This window comes from Leuciscus leuciscus, assembly GCF_965113295.1.
Source record: "Leuciscus leuciscus genome assembly, chromosome: 19".
Lineage (NCBI taxonomy): Eukaryota > Metazoa > Chordata > Actinopteri > Cypriniformes > Leuciscidae > Leuciscus > Leuciscus leuciscus.
The window spans coordinates 3,248,742-3,266,808 of record NC_138743.1 but is presented as its reverse complement, the minus strand read 5'-3'; the positions used below and the strand labels follow the sequence as shown (position 1 = coordinate 3,266,808).

Sequence of the window (18,067 nt, the reverse complement as noted above, 5' to 3'; positions counted from 1 at the left end):
GACAAATGACCAAAGCAGCTTTACTCACTGCTTATGGACAATAGCTCGACTCTCAGGATCCATAAAAGAGCTGTTTTTGAGGAACTATTCGCTTGTGTGTTACAGACAATCAAACACAGGTTCAGTTTCAAGCACACTTCCCTTACAAAACAGCACTGTGTGGGACTACTACCACTTGGCTGTAAACAACACTTCTCACAATTAACTACTTGTGGCAGCTGTAATCTGTCATTTTTTTTTATTTAATTTTTTTTATTTGTGCAGCGCTACTTTGCTGTTTTTTTTTAAAGAGGCCATATTATGCACTTTTACAAAATTTTGATTTTATTGTTGGGAATCTACTAGAATCTACTTTTCGGATCTACTTTTCATGCTTGAATGTTCCAAAAACACATTATTTTCCTCATATTCTCCATTGTTGCGGCTCCTCTCTTCCCAGTCTGTCAGTAATGCTCTGTTTAGTTCCTGTCTCTATGAAGCCCCTCCTTCTGAAAAGCACACTGTGCTCTGATTGGTCGGCTGGATCAGTGTGTTGTGATTGGTCGAGCGCTTCGAGTGTGTTTGGGAAATGTCCCGCCTCTTACCATAACCGCCAGTTTAACACACTACTAACTAACTCAACCAGGCCCCGCCCCTTTATTCTGCGTATGAATTATTATAATGAGAAATATTGTGACGTGTTCGTTCCCGGAAGAAACTCAAGACTACAATGGAGGCGTTTCAGGAGTTCAGAAACACTGACACTGATATAGAGAAGAACTCCCAAACTTGTTCATGCTCAAACAGCAACATTACACACTAAAGAAAGATGAACATGGGAAAAAAGCAGAACAGGTCCTATCTATCCATCTATCCATCTATCCATCTGTCCGTCCGTCCGTCTTTCTGTCTGTCAGTCTATCTATCTATCTATCTATCTATCTATCTATCTATCTATCTATCTATCTATCTATCTATCTATCTATCTATCTATATATCTATCTATCTAACTGTCCAGCCATCATCCATATCTATCTATCTAGCAATATTGAAATATATGTGGAGCAAATGCGAGTGAAACGCTCACACTGTCGAGCCCTGGAGGAACTGTGAAAACATCCCAGAATCACTTTTAATTTCACCCTCGGCATCGCTGAGACCCAGTCGACATCGGAGGAAGTCCCAGTACAGTCTTCAGACGCTCTTAAAGTCGGACAATTCTTGTTTTTATTAGTTTCGTTAGATCATCGCTGTAAGTGGTTTTGATAGATTGACTGGACCAGAAATAAACAGCTTCCTGTCTCTATATGTGCACAATACAATGCATGCTGTTTCTGCAGTATATATGTATTCTGTACAGTAGAGATCCACCGACAATTTTGGTCTATACCGATAACCGATAATTCTTTATATTTGAAAGCTGATAACCGATATATTGGACGATAAATCTAAATCCAAAGTTTTATATAATTTTTAGCCATCATTAAAAGCCATGTCCGAAACACAATTATAATGATGTTCTCATTATAATTTTATGTAGTCTATTTGACAGACTTGCCATGCACATGCTGTATTTTCCTTTTTGAAGTGATTCCAATCATATTTCAAGCAATTAAAAAAAATTCTAAAGACACATCTTTTGTGTCAGCACCTGCCCAATTAATACTAGCACTTACCTTTTCTTTTCTTTTCTTTTCTTTTCTTTTCTTTTCTTTTCTTTTCTTTTCTTTTCTTTTCTTTTCTTTTCTTTTCTATACTATTCTATTTGTTAAAAAAAAAAAAACTTGCTATGTGTACTGTGCTAGACTAACTGAGAGCTGTTAGACTCTTGTTGTTCTGATTGCTTCTATTGCTCTCCTCATTTGTAAGTCACTTTGGATAAAAGCATTTGCTAAATGATTAAATGTAAATGTAAATTCAAACCCATCATGTTGAACAGTGCACATCTGAAGCGTCTCAGCCGAAGACAATTATCCATTATTTATCGGCTGTAATATATCAGCCTATAAGGCTACGTTTACATGTGGCCGGTTATTTGCATAAACGGACATTTCACCCTCTCCGTTTTCAGAAAAGTGTTCGTTTACACAAACCCGTGTATATGCCATCAATAGCATGCCAAACCTGTAGGTGGCAGTGTAACGAGAAGCTCAAGCCCATGTTAGCCAATCAGAATTCCGAAAATATAGGTCGCACCTTTGACGCAGTGCAAGTTCTGTCGCATACTGTGACGTCGCCTGCCTAAAACTCAGTTTTTCTCAGTTTACATGCAAACGTGCAAACAGAGTTTTCCAAAATCTCCACTCTGGCCGGAGTTTTTAGAAAGAATCGTTTTCAGAGGCGAATTCTCCGTTTGTGTGTAAACGAGGGGCACAACCGAAGGGAAATGTCTCCGTTTTTCAAAATAACCATGTACGTGTAAACAGGGCCTAATTTTCATATCAGGCCGATAATGATAACGTTAAAAATGAACATATATTGGCCGATACCGATATATCATGCATCCCTACTGTACAGTATGTTGATTTTCTTTATGTTGAGTAGAGCACAAATGTCTGAAAATCCCACTTAATAGAGAAAGCAAGACACTACTGGTCAAAAGTTTGGAAAAATTAGGATTTTTAAATGTTTCCAAAAGAAGTCTCTTATGCTCACCAAGGCTTTTGACCGATAAACCTGTCAGACCCGATGCATCATGAGCTCTGAGGTTCTTATACAATGAAATATGCCTCTGTAAAAGCCACCAAGTACACAGTGTGATTTTTCCTTTAACTGCTGAATTCTTTCCGGAAACCCAGAGAAGTGGGCGGTCGGTGTTGCACTCAGCATTTGCACGCTTAATGCCGGATGGCTTGATGCGTAATAGTGAGAGATGTTTATGAATTTGCATGCACATGCAAAAAAAGAAGAAGAATGGATTAAAAGGTGATATTGAAAGACACAGCTGTAATGCTTCAAGCTGTTTTTTAGATTCATTATTCAAACAGTGTCGCACTTAAATAGTTTCATCCCTTGAGGAACGCGGGGACGAGAAAGGGAGGGTCGTGAAATGATTTTGTCTGACAGAGAAGGAGGAGGCCGAGGAAATGAAAGAAGAGAGAGCCATAGAATGTGTAAATTGATTTGAAGGTCGGATATCCATGAATAATTAATATCCAAAGGAAAACACTGCTCACTTTGTAGTGGGTCTCTTGCTTGGGAGAGAGACTGAGTGAGAGATAAGTTTCTTGTGTTCGGAGTTTTAATCCGGCTGCTAAAGGACACACACACACACACACACACACACACACACACACACACACACACACACACACACACACACACACATTTGGCTGCGTAATCCAGTCTGGTCATGGGGAGCCTTCATCGGCCCTTGGTGGCCAAGTGCTGAATTGATTTTACACACTTTTTTTTCTTTAACGCTCAGGGGCCTTTTCTGTGCGCTTTAAACTCACAGACCTCTTAGATTTAGATCTTTAAAAACGGCCTTTGAAGGACTGAGATTTTTAGCGGTAAATGATCTAAAGTCAAACATCACTTTTATTACTGCTCATAGTTAGTGTTAGTAATTTGAACAAACATAATATTCTCATTAAAATACTGAAACAACTTTCTTTCAGCTGATATCATCAATCCCTCGTGTTAAATAGTGACACTTTGTATCATCCAGTCACTTGCTCATGGAATATTTCCCATTTAATTTGCATTTATTTTTCTCATTGAGTTTCACTTGGAAATTCATCACATTTGAGAAACAAAATGGTTTGTGATCATTTCAGAGCAAGACATCTTTATCATGGGGTATAGAAGTTGTTCGTGTTTTAAAACTGAGGGGTTTATTTCGCTGTTATTTTAAGTGTGGTTTTAGTGTTGTGTTTTTATGTTTGTCTTTATGCGTTTTAGATATTGTACAGCACTTTGTTCAATGGTCAGTTGTGTAAAAGTGCTTAATAAATAAAATAACTTTTTTGGACTGGAAAGTGAGTTTTGAGGTCTGAAGTTTAGGAGAACGTCTACAGAGCAAAACAAGCTTATTTTATTCAAAATAAATGTTCATATTTTATTTAATTTTACAAGGTATGACCCCTTTGATAAATAGTAAAGAAGTTCGTATTCATTTTTAGTCTTATGTTCTCTTTTCTGTTTAATAGTAAATACGATTTGATTTACTTTTTAATAAAGGGTCCGTATTATAAAACGTAAAATAAAATAAGAAGAACATTTATTTTATTAAAATAATAAAGATAAATTGTAAAGAAAATCTGATTTATTATAAAAGAGTCTTATTTTTCTTTTCCCTTTAATAATAATAATAAGTAAATAAATAACTGTTTATTATATCATGAAAGTAAAGTAAAATAAAATAAAAAGATAAAGATTAAAAAGATAAAATAATATATATAAATATAAATAGAATTTAGATATAGATAAATAGATAAAATAAATATAATATGTATTTCATTAAAAATGTATTATTTAAAATAAATTAAATAATTATTACTTTACTTTTCATGATAACCACTGTAATCAATATTAAAAACAGTCTTGTTTTCTCTCGTTCAGGTTTCGATGGGGCACTGGCACCAGAGAGAGGATGCTCATCAAGGTGTCGGATCGGGAACCCAGTTTTCTGACGCAGGGAAACGGATACTCCAGTTCCTCCCCACGATCCAGACTCTCGTCCAGCACCGCCCCATCGGACCCTGAAGCCCCGCCCCTTTCCCTGCAGGACCGGCCCACATCACAGTCTCCATTCCTGAAGAGGGCGGAGTTAAGCGGCACTCAACGCCGATGCTCGGGCGATTCCCAGCCATCATCCCCTCGCTATGCGTACGAGCCTCCTTTATATGAGGAACCGCCCTCGGATTACCAGTCCCCGCCTATTTATGAGGAACCGCCCACTGACATGCACTGCGACCCCGCCTTTTTTGGTTCTGACAGATCTCCGGCACGAAAACCAGGTCTTTATCACTCGCCCAAGCAAAGCCCGTCTCCTTACGGTCAACTTGTGTTGACGAGACAGCGCAGCTCAACGCCCGAGAAGACACCTAACCAAGGCGATCGGGACTATAGCTCAAGTGGGCGTGACTACAGCTCAAGTGGGCGGGATTATAGCTCAAGTGGGCGTGACTACAGCTCAAGTGGGCGGGATTATAACTCTAGTGGACGGGAGTATAGCGCCGCTGGGCGGGAATATGTAAAACAACTAGTTTATGTTGAGCAATCTGGATCCTCCCCTCGATTTCGCACGACTGAACGTTTGATGAGCTACGGGACCAGTTCTAATAGCCTATCGGCGGGATTTTCTTACGGTGGCTCTTTTACGCTACAGCACAGTCACGATCTCAATGGTGGCAACAGAAAACGTAAGAACCGGAAGCCGTCTTTGCCGGGAGGAGAGGGGGACGGCATGGGATTGGGTCTCGGGGCGATGATCACTCAGGCCCGGTTGGCATGGGAGGCTCAGCAGATGTTACATCAGCGAGGGGGCGTGTCCTCGGATCAGGGAGGGAAAGATGGGTATGAAAGTGACGGGGCGACGCCCCTGCCGCTGCCTGGGCCGGTGGTTCGGGCTTTCAGTGAAGACGAGGCGCTGGCACAGCAGGAAAGCCACTGGAAACGGGCCACCCTGGACAGACTGGCATTTCCTCAGGCGCTTCTAGAAAAGAGTCTGTCCATGCAAACCAACCTGGCATCACCTGAACCTTACCTCCATCCCTCGCAGGTAATGCACAGATACATGCACACTGCATCAGAAGCTCGAAACATTAGGGGCTTTCGCACCGGGTTGGTAGTCTCGCGTAGCCAGACCTTCACACTGACGGCAGAAGGTCTGGACTCTATCGCAACTTTTCTTGGCCAAGGATGTTTGAATGACATGTAACGCAACCAATCACAGTTTGTTTTGTTCTGCGCCATGTTTAGGGGCGTGACAATATAATATACCTAATATAACAGACTGACGTGCATCTAATAAATTATTCAATCAAGAACGTTGTGCAAGTTTACTGCTACAGTGGAGCCGCGAACTTCACATACTTTTGAAAATCCAGCGTTTAGTTGATCCTGGTAAGTGCTCATCGTCACAGTTGTAAACACAACAGCTTTTCTCTTCCACGAGGGGTTTTGGCGTCACGGCATTTGTTTCCAGGCGGACCTATAAAGAACGCGACACACACACACGTCTCCCGGACATCCTGCAGAATTCAACCAATTCAGACCGGCTGCAGAAGAGACTCAATCCCATAGAGCCCCATGTTAAAATGCCTAACTTTACAGCAGAATAAAACATGTTTACAACCTGTTACAAAAAGTGGTTTTGGTCTATATAGCTAATTTTGCCCTTCATGAAAACTGTGAGGGGGGTGAATTTTTTTATAACTCATCCGCTTAAATTATATTAAGCCTTAAAGTTCTGCATAATTAAGGGCGTGGCCACTTGAGTGACAGGTTGATTGCCTCTGATGTCACTACTAGCCGCTTGTCTGCTGTCTGTTAGCGTCACGTCACCTCAGCTAATCCGCCTTGCTGCACATTTTCGTTTATCCGGGAGTGACGCTGCTAAGATGGCGTCGGCCGGCTCCGCCCACTTTGGGCTTCAAAAATGCTTTTCAGAAACACTACGGGTGACGTCACGGACACTACGTCCATATTTTTTTACACTCTATGGTGTAAACACACAGCCCCTATTGTGATACCTGGGACACATTACAATTATTGTAGGTGCTGTAATACTATGCAACTGTGATTTAAGTGAGTCGAGCATTGCTTTTAAAATGAGTTATACTTTGGGTTAAGCCTAAACCATTCTAACCTCTAGTATCTGACATTTGTGTGCATCGTCCTGCAGCGTTTCGACTCCTGCCATGAATGATAAACCACGTGTCTTGTTCAGGAGAGCTGGGCTGTTAAGTGATTTGACGCACCATTTTCATCTGCAGGAACATAAAACAGGTGAAGACGAATCTCACAGATGCACATTGAAGGAAGGACCAGAAAAAAAAACAGGAGATCACAAACTTGAGAAACCGCATAACACTTTAAAAACCTCCCAGAATGCCCTATCGCTGTATAGCAACACCTTGGCAACCGCCTACAAACTTCTAGAATTGTAGCGGCAAGTTTTTCAAGGGGCGAGGACATGTTCTACAGGAAAAGCTTTAAAAAATAGGATATTATATTAAATCCTGTGGGTTAAGATCATTTTAAATTATTATTTTTTATATACAGGCGACACAGGCCTCTTGGATTGGTTTTAAGGGCATTTTTTACCTCCATGAGAGCAGATTTTTTTCTATTATACATCACAAAGCGTGTTTTCCAGCCTTAATTCAGAGTTTCCCAAAATGTTTTTTAATAAAATAAAAAAAGCTTTACTCAAAAAATGCTGAGTTGTTTCAAACCATGCTTGGGTCAAATATGGACAAACCCAACCGTTGGGTTTAAAAGTTTAAAATAAAAAAGGTTTATCCATAAGTGACCCTGGATCACAAAACCAGTCACATGTCACACGGGTATATTTGTGGCAATAGCCAACATTGTTTGGGTCAAAATTATCGATTTTTCTTTTATGCCAAAAACCATTAGGATATTAAGTAAAGATCATGTTCCATGAAGATATTTTGTAAATTTCCTACCGTTAATATATAAAACATTTATTTTTGTGAGTGAATGCAACACAATCGTGAACATAAATGCACAACTTTAAAGGGGATTTTCTCAATGTTTGACCCATGTGACTGGTTTTGTGGTCCAGGGTCACATATTTGACCCAAACATGGTTTGAAACAACTCAGCATTTTTGTGTGGAAAATAAATAAATAAATGTGTATATGAAGAGTTCAGATGCAAAAGCCTCTAAGTACCATATGAAATTTTCTTTCTAGAATGATCATTTTTATCAAGCTCGTATTTTTAAATTCAGTAATTTTACTTAAATGGCAATGAAAATTACCTATTAATTGTCATTTAAGTGAAATTACTGAACTTAAAAATACGAGCTTGATAAAAATGATCGTTTTTGCATCTGAACTCTTCATATATATATCATCCTTGCTTTAATTAATGGAGAAGGTAATTAGGGTGTCTAAACCAATAAGTCGGTAAACCTCAAATAGAAGAACCTCAAATTCGATGGGCCTTTTTAACATCAGAAGCAGAGCACTTTCTAATTAATAGCACTGAGATAGCACTCAAATCAAGTTGCTTGATTATGTATCATGATGTCAGAGTGCATTATTATTGCGCAATAGGAAAGTTTTTCTTGGACACATCGGCGCTTCGGGCCGTTAATGAGTTGGAATCCTCCGATGGTGTTTTGTGTCAGCGTTGAGCTGAACTCTGAGCTCTTTCAGCCCAATATAATGAGCATTTAAATGTCCTGTCACCCTGCTCGAATCAGGCCTGAACCGCTGGTTTAACGCTGCCAGTCGGGTTAATTGGGACGCTGACCTTTCAACGCCCGTTACCCAACCAGTGATATCTTTGTTCTGGGTATATTGGGATGTACGGTTCTCGGAGGCTAAACTGTGTGAGCGTTTCCTTAAAGGATTTTTTTTTTTTTTTTTGGTTCTGCTCTATTTGCTGATAATAATGGAGGCAGACAGTAGGACCAGTAGAAAACGGTGTCACACAAACTCTCTACATTAATTCTGCTTCCCAAACATTCCCGAACACCATTTGCAGCGATGACGTGAAATGAAGTCGGCTCAGACTCTAGCTCTCCGGACAGAGTTTAAATCATGATACTTTTCCATTTTCAGAGATTTATGGGAAGGTTGCGGGCTCTCACAGAAGGCAGACGTGCATTTGTACAGCAGAACATGCACACGTCTCTTCGCTCAGACACGCCCGGCTGTAAGAACATTAATATTTCAGCATGTGCAGTTTTAAGAGTCGTTGCGCTTATGTAAAGGCATCATGTCAGAGTCCACACCCTCCTCACAAACACACACACACACCAGCTCCAGGACATACACGCTTCCTAGCGTTCATGTGTCTGGCTCACATTTCACACCTAAAATATATTATAGATATTATTTTGCATAAGGAAATCAAAACTTATTTTAATATTTTATGACCATTGATATTGAACTCATTTCCCCCTGAAAGTCTCATTACTTGAATGCAAAAGAAAAAATACAGCTTTTTTTTACATTTACATTTTATCCAAAATTACAAAGTAGTTAAAAAAAAAAAAACAATACAATTTACAGTTATCATAATAAAAACTATAGATCTAAAAATATTAGTGTACATTAAAGGTATAGCGGAGGATCTTTCCAAATTTTAGATAAGACCCGCCCTCTCCACTTTTTGAAAAGTTTGATTGATTCACCAGAATGATTGACAATTAGGAGGACCAATAGTATAGGTTACCCACCAGGAAGTAAAACATCCTCCGCTATACCTTTAATATAACAGCAGGAGCTGCATTGCAGATCTGTTCCTCCAAGACCAAACACATCAACATTGTCAAAGCCATTACCGTGCCAAACACTCTGAAAGTTTTGTCATGACAGAAATATATATTTTTATCAATTAATATATTTATTTTTCAAATTATATTTGGGGTGAAATATGATCTGGGCTGTGTTTCCCAAAGCAAATGGTCGCAAGTTCCGTTGAATTGTGTTGTTAAAGGAGTAGTGAATTACCTGTTTGGAAATATGAATATCTTTCTTACACAAATGCATCGCTTCGCTTCAGAAGGCCTTTATTAACCCCCCGGAGCCGTTTGTGGAGTTCGTTTATGATGATGGATGCACTTTTTTGAGCTTCATACTGATGGTTGCAATCCACTGCCATTATAAAGCTCGGAAGCGTCAGGGTGTTTATTAAACGGATGGTTCGGAGTAAATTCGACCTAGGGTTGTTTGCACCATGACCTCGAGCCAAACACCCCCCCCCCCCCCCCCCCCGAAGCCTTTTTTCCTTGGTCGAGCATTATTAAAGTTAGAGCATATTTAGAGATATCAGCCGGATGGTTTAGTGCAGGCGCTAATGGATCCAAGGCTGTATCTCGTAAATTACTCCACTAATAATGCCCAGAATGGTACCAAACTTCTAAAGTAGTACAAATAGGTTCTGTACGAGGCATTGGAAAGTTTGTAAGTACATCAGGAGTTTATTTAAAGAACACTTGCCTGATGGCTAATGCTACCGCTAACCCGGACGTCGACGTCACTTCAGTGGTTTGAGAAAAGCACATAAAAGTCCCGGCAGAAAGCGATGCATAAGGATGTAGTGTAACAACGCCCAGCTCCAGGAATACACTCGTATTTTGTTGGTAGTACCAGTTTGCAACAATTATTAGTTAACACTAAGTTGTCAACATGCATGTTACACTACATCCTTATGCATCGCTTTCTGCCAGGACTTTTACGTGCTTTTCCGAAAATCACTGAAGTGACGTCGACGTCAGGGTTAGCGGTAGCATTAGCCATCAGGCAAGTGTTATTTAACTAAACTCCTGATGTACTTACAAACTTTCCAATGCCTCGTTTTATGAGTACAGAACCTATTTGTACTACTGTAGAAGTTTGGTACCATTCTGGGCATTATTAGTGGAGTAATTTACGAGATACAGCCTTGGATCCATTAGCGCCTGCACTAAACCATCCGGCTGATATCTCTAAATAAGCTCTAACTTTAATAATGCTCGACCAAGGGAAAAAAGGGTCGGTGTTTGGCTCGAGGTCATGGTGCAAAGGACCCTAAGTTGAAATCACTCCGAAACATCCCTTTAATATAACTCTGATTGATTCGTCTGAAAGAAGAAAGTCATATACACCTAGAAGGCTTGAGGGCGAGTAAATCATGGGGTAATTTTCTTTTTAAAGTGAACTACTCCTTTAATAACGGGACTTTCGACCATCGTTGGCTTTGGGAAACGCACCTCTGGACAGTCCTCCGCAGTTCTTCCCATCACCAAAAAATAAATAAATATATCGACACTGAATAATCATGATGAGTTAATGAGGAGAGGAGTGCTCCAAATGTGCTCCTGAAGCAGCGTGATCCACAGACGGATGAAAGAGAAGATGGAGTGAACTGAAGCGATGGAGGAGAGGACGCTGCGTGACTCATTTATTAATCGTGTTGATCAAGAACGCCTGCGGCCATGAAACTTTCACTGAGAAATCAGCCGTCGTTCCTCAAGCTGCCACACAGAAATAATAGGTGCTAGCGCTCAAATATAGACACGCAATGCAGAACCAGAGCACAAAATCAGCCTTTTGAAATATTACCATCAATATTTGAAATTCATTCTGTACGATTCATATTAAAATCATTATAGCTAACTACATTTTTATGTTTTTTGAGGAAGTTGTGAGGTGCTTGATCACATAAAAGTCCCGAGCTCTCCTTCAATGTGCCTCTGTGGGGTTTTTTCCACCTGTTTTATGTTCCAGCTGCTGAAAATGGTGCATCTGATCACTTAAAAGAAAACATGTGATCAGAGGGAGCATTGACGCTGCGGTGCCGTTTGCCAGCTGTTTAAAATGTGCTTCATTATGAAGTGGTAATCATTCTCACAGGAGTCATTAGGATTGATGATTTCTCTGCTATGTCAAATTAAGTTTATTTCTGAACCCAAAAATATGAAGTCATTTAGCAAGGGCACATTCATTGTCCCTCGTGTTCTCGTCACCTTCCATGACCTCCATCTCATCAAACAGCATAAACTGGTGTTCTGAATCTCAATCTCTCAGATTGACTCATTACAATACTCAGTTCATGTAAATAAATAATTCACATATTAATTGAACAAGTCACTGTTAAAGTAAATGACTAATGATGAATGATTCGTTTGAACATATTTTTTAAAAAGGAAAATATGTATCACTACAAAAAATTATATTTTCATTATTAGTTATTTTTGCGTCTTTCAAACTAGATGCATTTACTCGTGAGGCTAATTATGAATACATTTTTGGAATTCTTTTTTTATTACAATTTTTCTTACCCCAACAGCAAATCTTTTCTAATTTATTGTAAAATTAAGTATGATCTGCTTTAGATGTTTTACAGATAAATGCTCTAATTGCAGAATTAGCCCTTTGGTGCTGCTCTGCATGACTGAAATCTCTTTCAGTTCAATGAACTGATTGTACTATATTTTAGTTGGAGCACAGACTTAAGTTTGGTCTTTTTAAATAAGACACTTGGCAGATTATTTCTGAAGTGAAAAATATTGAAAAAAGTGAACTTGAATTTTTTTATGAAAAATACTCAACAATAAATGAAAAAATATTTTTTTATATGAAATTTATATTTTCCAAAACACGTTTTACTCTAAAATTGTGAGACCGTCAAAGCCATAAATCAAAACAGCATGTGTTTCAAATTTGATGTTGATATCTCAACAAATGATCTTTCAGTCAGATGTTGTTTGGCCGCAGTACCAAACGCTTCCACTAGAGGAAATTCGTCGCCCATTCATTTCCAATGCACTCTTTTTTGACCGCGAGGAGCACAAGTGTGACTATGTTTTTCAGGACACTTTAACCTTTTCAAATCATGTCCATGATTTTTATTTTTTTTTCACATAGCAAGTGCCAAAACCTTTACGAAGTTTCGGATTATTCCGATGAAGAAAAAAATTCTTTAACATTTTTAAGTAAAAAACTAGCGAACAGCAGCAGAGGGTTAATTTTCTCCTTTGTAATTAGTACCTTCCTAGTTGCTTATTTATAGACTATAGCCTGTACTAGGGTGTTTTGTCTTGGTTTAACTAGTTTAAATTAGGAGTAGCTTGTAGTTTGAGATGCTACAGTTTTCATTTAACTTTCTAATAACTATTTATAACTTCTTAGCAACGCCCTAGCAACCATCCATAACCCCATAGCATTACCACTCAAATTTCCTTCAGAAAATGTAAACATCTTCTCCGTATTTTTCCTATTTTTTTAGGTGTTTGTGTTGTGTTGTTTTGTTTCATGTAACTTTGCATGATGCGTTTCATAACCAATGAAGTGCCACTGGAGAAAACCGGTTGAATCATTTGAAATTTCATAAGCGTGTAATAGCCTGAAGGAGGTATTTTTGCTTGTTTGATTGTTCTCATTATTTTGGGGGATTGACTCATTTCCTCTCCCTGCTCCTCTTGACCCGACCCGAGGCTGAGATGCGGTTTAATATCTGTTCTTCCTCTGCTCTGAATGCTGCTCTTCAGCATCAACATACAATGTTTTCTTTCTTCCCAAGTCGGAAGATCTGGGAGCGTGTTCCCAGTTCGAGGCCAGCCGGAACGCCAGGAACATGATGCCCAGTGCGAGCTGTGGCGTTTTCCCAGAGTTCACGCTCCGCAAACCCTCCTCGGAGACGGACATCGAGAACTGGGCATCCAAACACTTCAACAAGCACACCCAGGTACACTCATCATCATCACCAGTGTTTTATGCACAAAAACATGGATTTTAACCCTATAAAGCCTACAGTATCAAATTCCATACATGAATTCCTGAGGTCTCTAAATGATGAAAACTTTCTCCTCCAGTCCTTCTGTCGTCTGATTGATAGTTTAGACTTTTTTGGCTAGTGAAAGTCTATTAATGTAATTGTACAAACGTCCTCCTTCAGCTCGTGTCTTTTTGCTGTGAAATCTGCACTTTTTTTTATCAAGTAAACGTATGAATAACTTGGATATAGTTAGTAATATTTCAACTGCACTGAAGCAGCTTCGATTTACTTGATCATCCAGACATCATTTATTAGATAAATCAGTATCAAATATGATCATTAGGCTTTTAAGGAAGGTTTATTTGTTCATCTCTCTATCATCATATTATTGCATTGCATTAACATTTATGCATTTGGCAGACGCTTTTATCCAAAGTGACTTACAGTGCACTTATTACAGGGACAATCCCCCTGGAGCAACGTGGAGTAAAGTGTCTTGCTCAAGGACACACTGGTGGTGACTGCTGGGATTGAACCAGCAACCTTCGATTTACCAGTTTACCAGTTCAGTGGTTTAACCCACTAGACCACCATCTCCACATTATATTTTTTTAAACTACAGAGCTTTGTTTCATTTAAACAAACAAGAAGTATTAGTGTTTTCTTCTTAATCATGACGTATATATCCGAGTGAAATCTTGAACAAGAACAAATGTGGGCGGGGTTTGATTTCGTCTGTGGGGAATTGATTGGTTGGTTGTGGTTTGCTATTGGCTGATCTCATGTGAGTGACAGGTTGCCCCACCCTCATCATCAGAGAAGGGAAGAGATGCTGCAAGAGGGAGGGGAAGATATTTTGATTCAAGATTACACTACATGAATTTAAAAACATAATATTTATGGATAAATCATTTATAATAAACACAGCAATATTCCATAAAAAAACAAGTTCTGTCAGGACCACTATCGTCAAATACGATTGACCATTAGCATATAGTTTGGATTGGCAATATGGTTCTGTTCTGTTTGCATATATTGAGGAAACATGCCGAGTTCACATACTCGTTTCTCTGAAAAACACTTCTACTGCCAGTTATTTTACTTTGAAATGTGTGTTTCCAGGCTGGAATGTTTGTTATTGTTTTGGTCTGTGATACTGCATGTTGCCAATTTGCCAATTTTCATTGTCCATTGCGCTCGTTCCTGTTGCATGTCTCAAACTGGCGACCCGTGTGAGCCGTGCCGAGTCTGAGGAGGCGGGAGAAACGACGATCTCCGATGTTTTGTATTTGGACTGTAGTACCTATTTCCACCGCTAGTTGTAATTCTTACAGACTGCACCTTTAACCGAGGTGATTTGTCTTCCAGGGTCTGTTCAGGAGGAAAGTCTCCATTGCCAACATGCTAGCCTGGAGCAGCGAGCCCATCAAGAAGCCCATGATCGTGACTTCGGACCGAACCGTGAAGCGCGAGGCCGTGGACCTCTTCAAACTGATCCAGACCTACATGGGCGACCGGCGTGGGAAAGGAGACCCTCTGTCGGTGGCTCTGGAGGTGACGGTGCGGGGCTGGAGCTGTCAGGGCCTGAGGGACGAGCTTTTCATCCAGCTCTGCAGACAAACCACCGAGAACTTCCGCTACGACAGCCTTCAGAGAGGCTGGGAGCTCATGGCCATCTGCCTGGCCTTCTTCCCCCCCACACCTCGCTTCCACAACTACCTGGAGGGCTACATCTACAGACACATGGACCCGCTGAACGACACCAAGGGTACGGCGGGAGCTTCATGATAACTGATATCACATGATAAATCCAGGCTTAAAGGGATAGTTCACCCAAAAATGTAAATTACCCCATGGTTTACTCTCTCTCAAGCCATCATAGGTGTATATGACTTTCTTCTTTCAGACGAATACAATCGGAGTTGTATTGCAAAATGTCCTGGCTCTTCCCAGCTTTATAATGGCAGTGAATCGAGGATGTGATTTTGAAGCCCAAAAAAGTGCATCCATCCATTTTAGTTGATGTAGTTTTAAATATGGATATTTTTCTCACAATAACATCGTTTTGCTTCAGATTTATTAACCCCCCGAAGCCGTGAGGAGCACTTTTATGATGGATGGATGCACTTTAAAATCATATCCTCCATTCACTGCCATTATAAAGCTCGGAAGAGACAGGATATTTTTCTATCTGATTCTATTCATCTGAAAGAAGAAAGTCATATACACCTAGGATGGCTTGAGGGAGAGTAAATCATGGGGTAATTTACATTTTTGGGTGAACTATCCCTTTAAGGCCAGTTCACACCCAGGGCCAGATTTACTAAACAGGCTTTTTTAAATTACATAAAAGCGGTGTGAGTGGAAAGTTCTGCGATGATCGACTGACGACGTGCAAATTAAAGAACACATACATAGCCGGATAATTCCCATTTACCCCTTTTCCATCAAGGCAGTGCTGGTGCCGGTTTGGAGGCGGTGCCTACTCGCAAACCAGTTCTTTGTGTTTCGACAGCCAAAGAACCGGTTCTCAGCCAGGAAAATTGGTTCCAAAGCAGCACCAACTCTTTGCAGGACTAGAACCGTTCGTTTACCACGTCATGCTTACGTCGGGGGCTGGGGGCGGGGTTATTGTCGAACTTCTTCTCGAACGTAACCTCCGTCTATAGTAATCCAGACGAGCAGCACAAATGTGTTCTAAACATCTTCTTCTGACCCCAATATAGGATCGCAAAGCCAGGAGAAACATTTGCAGAAAGACGATGTCGTCCGCCATTGTAATTGTTATGCTTGAAGTTGGCGCAAGCGTTTCTGGAAAGCTAAGACGTATGGCAACGTACACAGTGACGTAACGACGTCGTTCGCTGGGCTCTCGAGTCAGTGGAAAAACAAACAGGTTCTGAGAAGGTTCGCAAGTTCCGAACCAGTTCTTTTTTGGTGGAAAAGGAGTAATAATGACCAACACAACCTACCAAGAGCAGCGCAAATTAGTGTCTGGTTAAAGGAATGGCGTTAACACCAGTACATTGACGAGCGCAAATCTTAGTAAATCCCCTTGCGTGGTTCATTTAAAAACTCTCCTCCCATACATTTTGCATCTGAAAGGGAAACTCCTACAAATGCATATGCAATAAGGTCAGTTGAAAAAATACCACGCCTTTTCAGCGCTAATGTTTCATTAGTGTCTTTAGCAAATCCTGACAGTAGGTTTTTAACGGCAAGAGAGCGTTTGCGTCAGCGCAAGCTGTTAGTAAATCTGGCCCCGAGAAAGATAATGTCACAAGGATGAAGATGAAGACGAAGGAGAGTTAAAGGGATACTCCACTTTTTTGGGAAATAGGCTTATTTTACAACTCCCCCAGAGTTAAAGAGTTGAGTCTTACCGTTTTCGAATCCATTCAGCCGAACTCCGGGTCTGGCGGTACCACTTTTAGCATAGCTTTGCATTGATCATTGAATCGGACAGGACCATTAGCATCTCGCTCAAAAAAATGACCAAAGAGTTTCGATATTTTTCCTATTTAAAACTTGACTCTTCTGTAGTTACATCGTGTACTAAGACCGACGGAAAATGAAAAGTTGGGATTTTCTAGGCTGATATGGCTAGGAACTATTCTCTCATTCCTGCGTAATAATCAAGAAACTTTGCTGCTGTACCATGAGTCCAGCAGGCGTAATGATATGACGCAGCGCCTGAAAATATTCCCCAGCTCGGTAACTTCCAACGTGACCGGGACTAGGTTTGTCTAACCTATTAAACCTATTTTCAGGCGCTGCGTCATATCATTACGCCTGCTGGACTCATGGTACGGCAGCAAAGTTTCTTGATTATTACACAGGAATGAGAGAATAGTTCCTAGCCATATCAGCCTAGAAAATCCCAACTTTTCATTTTCCGTCGGTCTTAGTACACGATGTAACTACAGAAGAGTCAAGTTTTAAATAGGAAAAATATCGAAACTCTTTGGAAATTTTTTTGAGAGAGATGCTAATGGTCCTGTCCGATTCAATGATCTATGCTAAGCTATGCTAAAAGTGCTACCGCCAGACCTGGAGTTCAGCTGAATGGATTCGAAAACGGTAAGACTCAACTCTTTAACTCTGGGGGAGTTGTAAAATAAGCCTATTTCCCAAAAAAGTGGAGTATCCCTTTAAAAAAGGTTTCTTTAAACAAAATGGTTCTTTAATGAAAACAAACTCAGGTAATACACAACAACGAAGAGAAAGTAACAGCACGCAGAAATAACGACCGACACACACAGAGTGAAGGTGAGGGACTTAAATACACAGTGGTAATGAATAGATGATGATGAACAGGTGTGATGATCTGATGACGAGTGTCCATGGCAACCGATGAGTGGCGGGAAAATCAAACAAAGGAACACATGTGATGAATGAAAACAAACTGAAAGTCCACGAAAGTGAAACTAAAGATGAATAAGACCAGATAACTGTGACAGAAAACTCTATTAGCGTCCACACCAGCGCACAATATTGTTCAGTTTATTCTGGTTTCTCCTTGGTTTGCTGGTTTATCCATGTTTTAAATGTATACAGTTCTGTTGTGTAGCATCATATTTGACACAAAATAAAAATGCAATGTTTTGTTGTAAATGAATTGTTGTATTTTAAAAGCTTGATTAAAATGTTTAATAATAAATTTGCATAAAATCATAAAACAGAA

The 18,067-nt window shown here is 40.0% G+C and overlaps 1 protein-coding gene across 1 annotated transcript in view; it reads left to right on the top strand.

Annotated features, from left to right (window-relative positions):
- arhgap39 (Rho GTPase activating protein 39) overlaps positions 1-18,067 on the top strand; it is a 70,128-nt gene that overhangs the window by 30,728 nt on the left and 21,333 nt on the right. Inside the window, exons 3-5 of the mRNA XM_082147155.1 lie at positions 4,543-5,704; positions 13,189-13,353; positions 14,752-15,151. Of these exons, the coding sequence (XP_082003281.1) occupies positions 4,543-5,704; positions 13,189-13,353; positions 14,752-15,151 (1,727 nt within the window). The remainder of the gene's footprint in view (positions 1-4,542; positions 5,705-13,188; positions 13,354-14,751; positions 15,152-18,067) is intronic.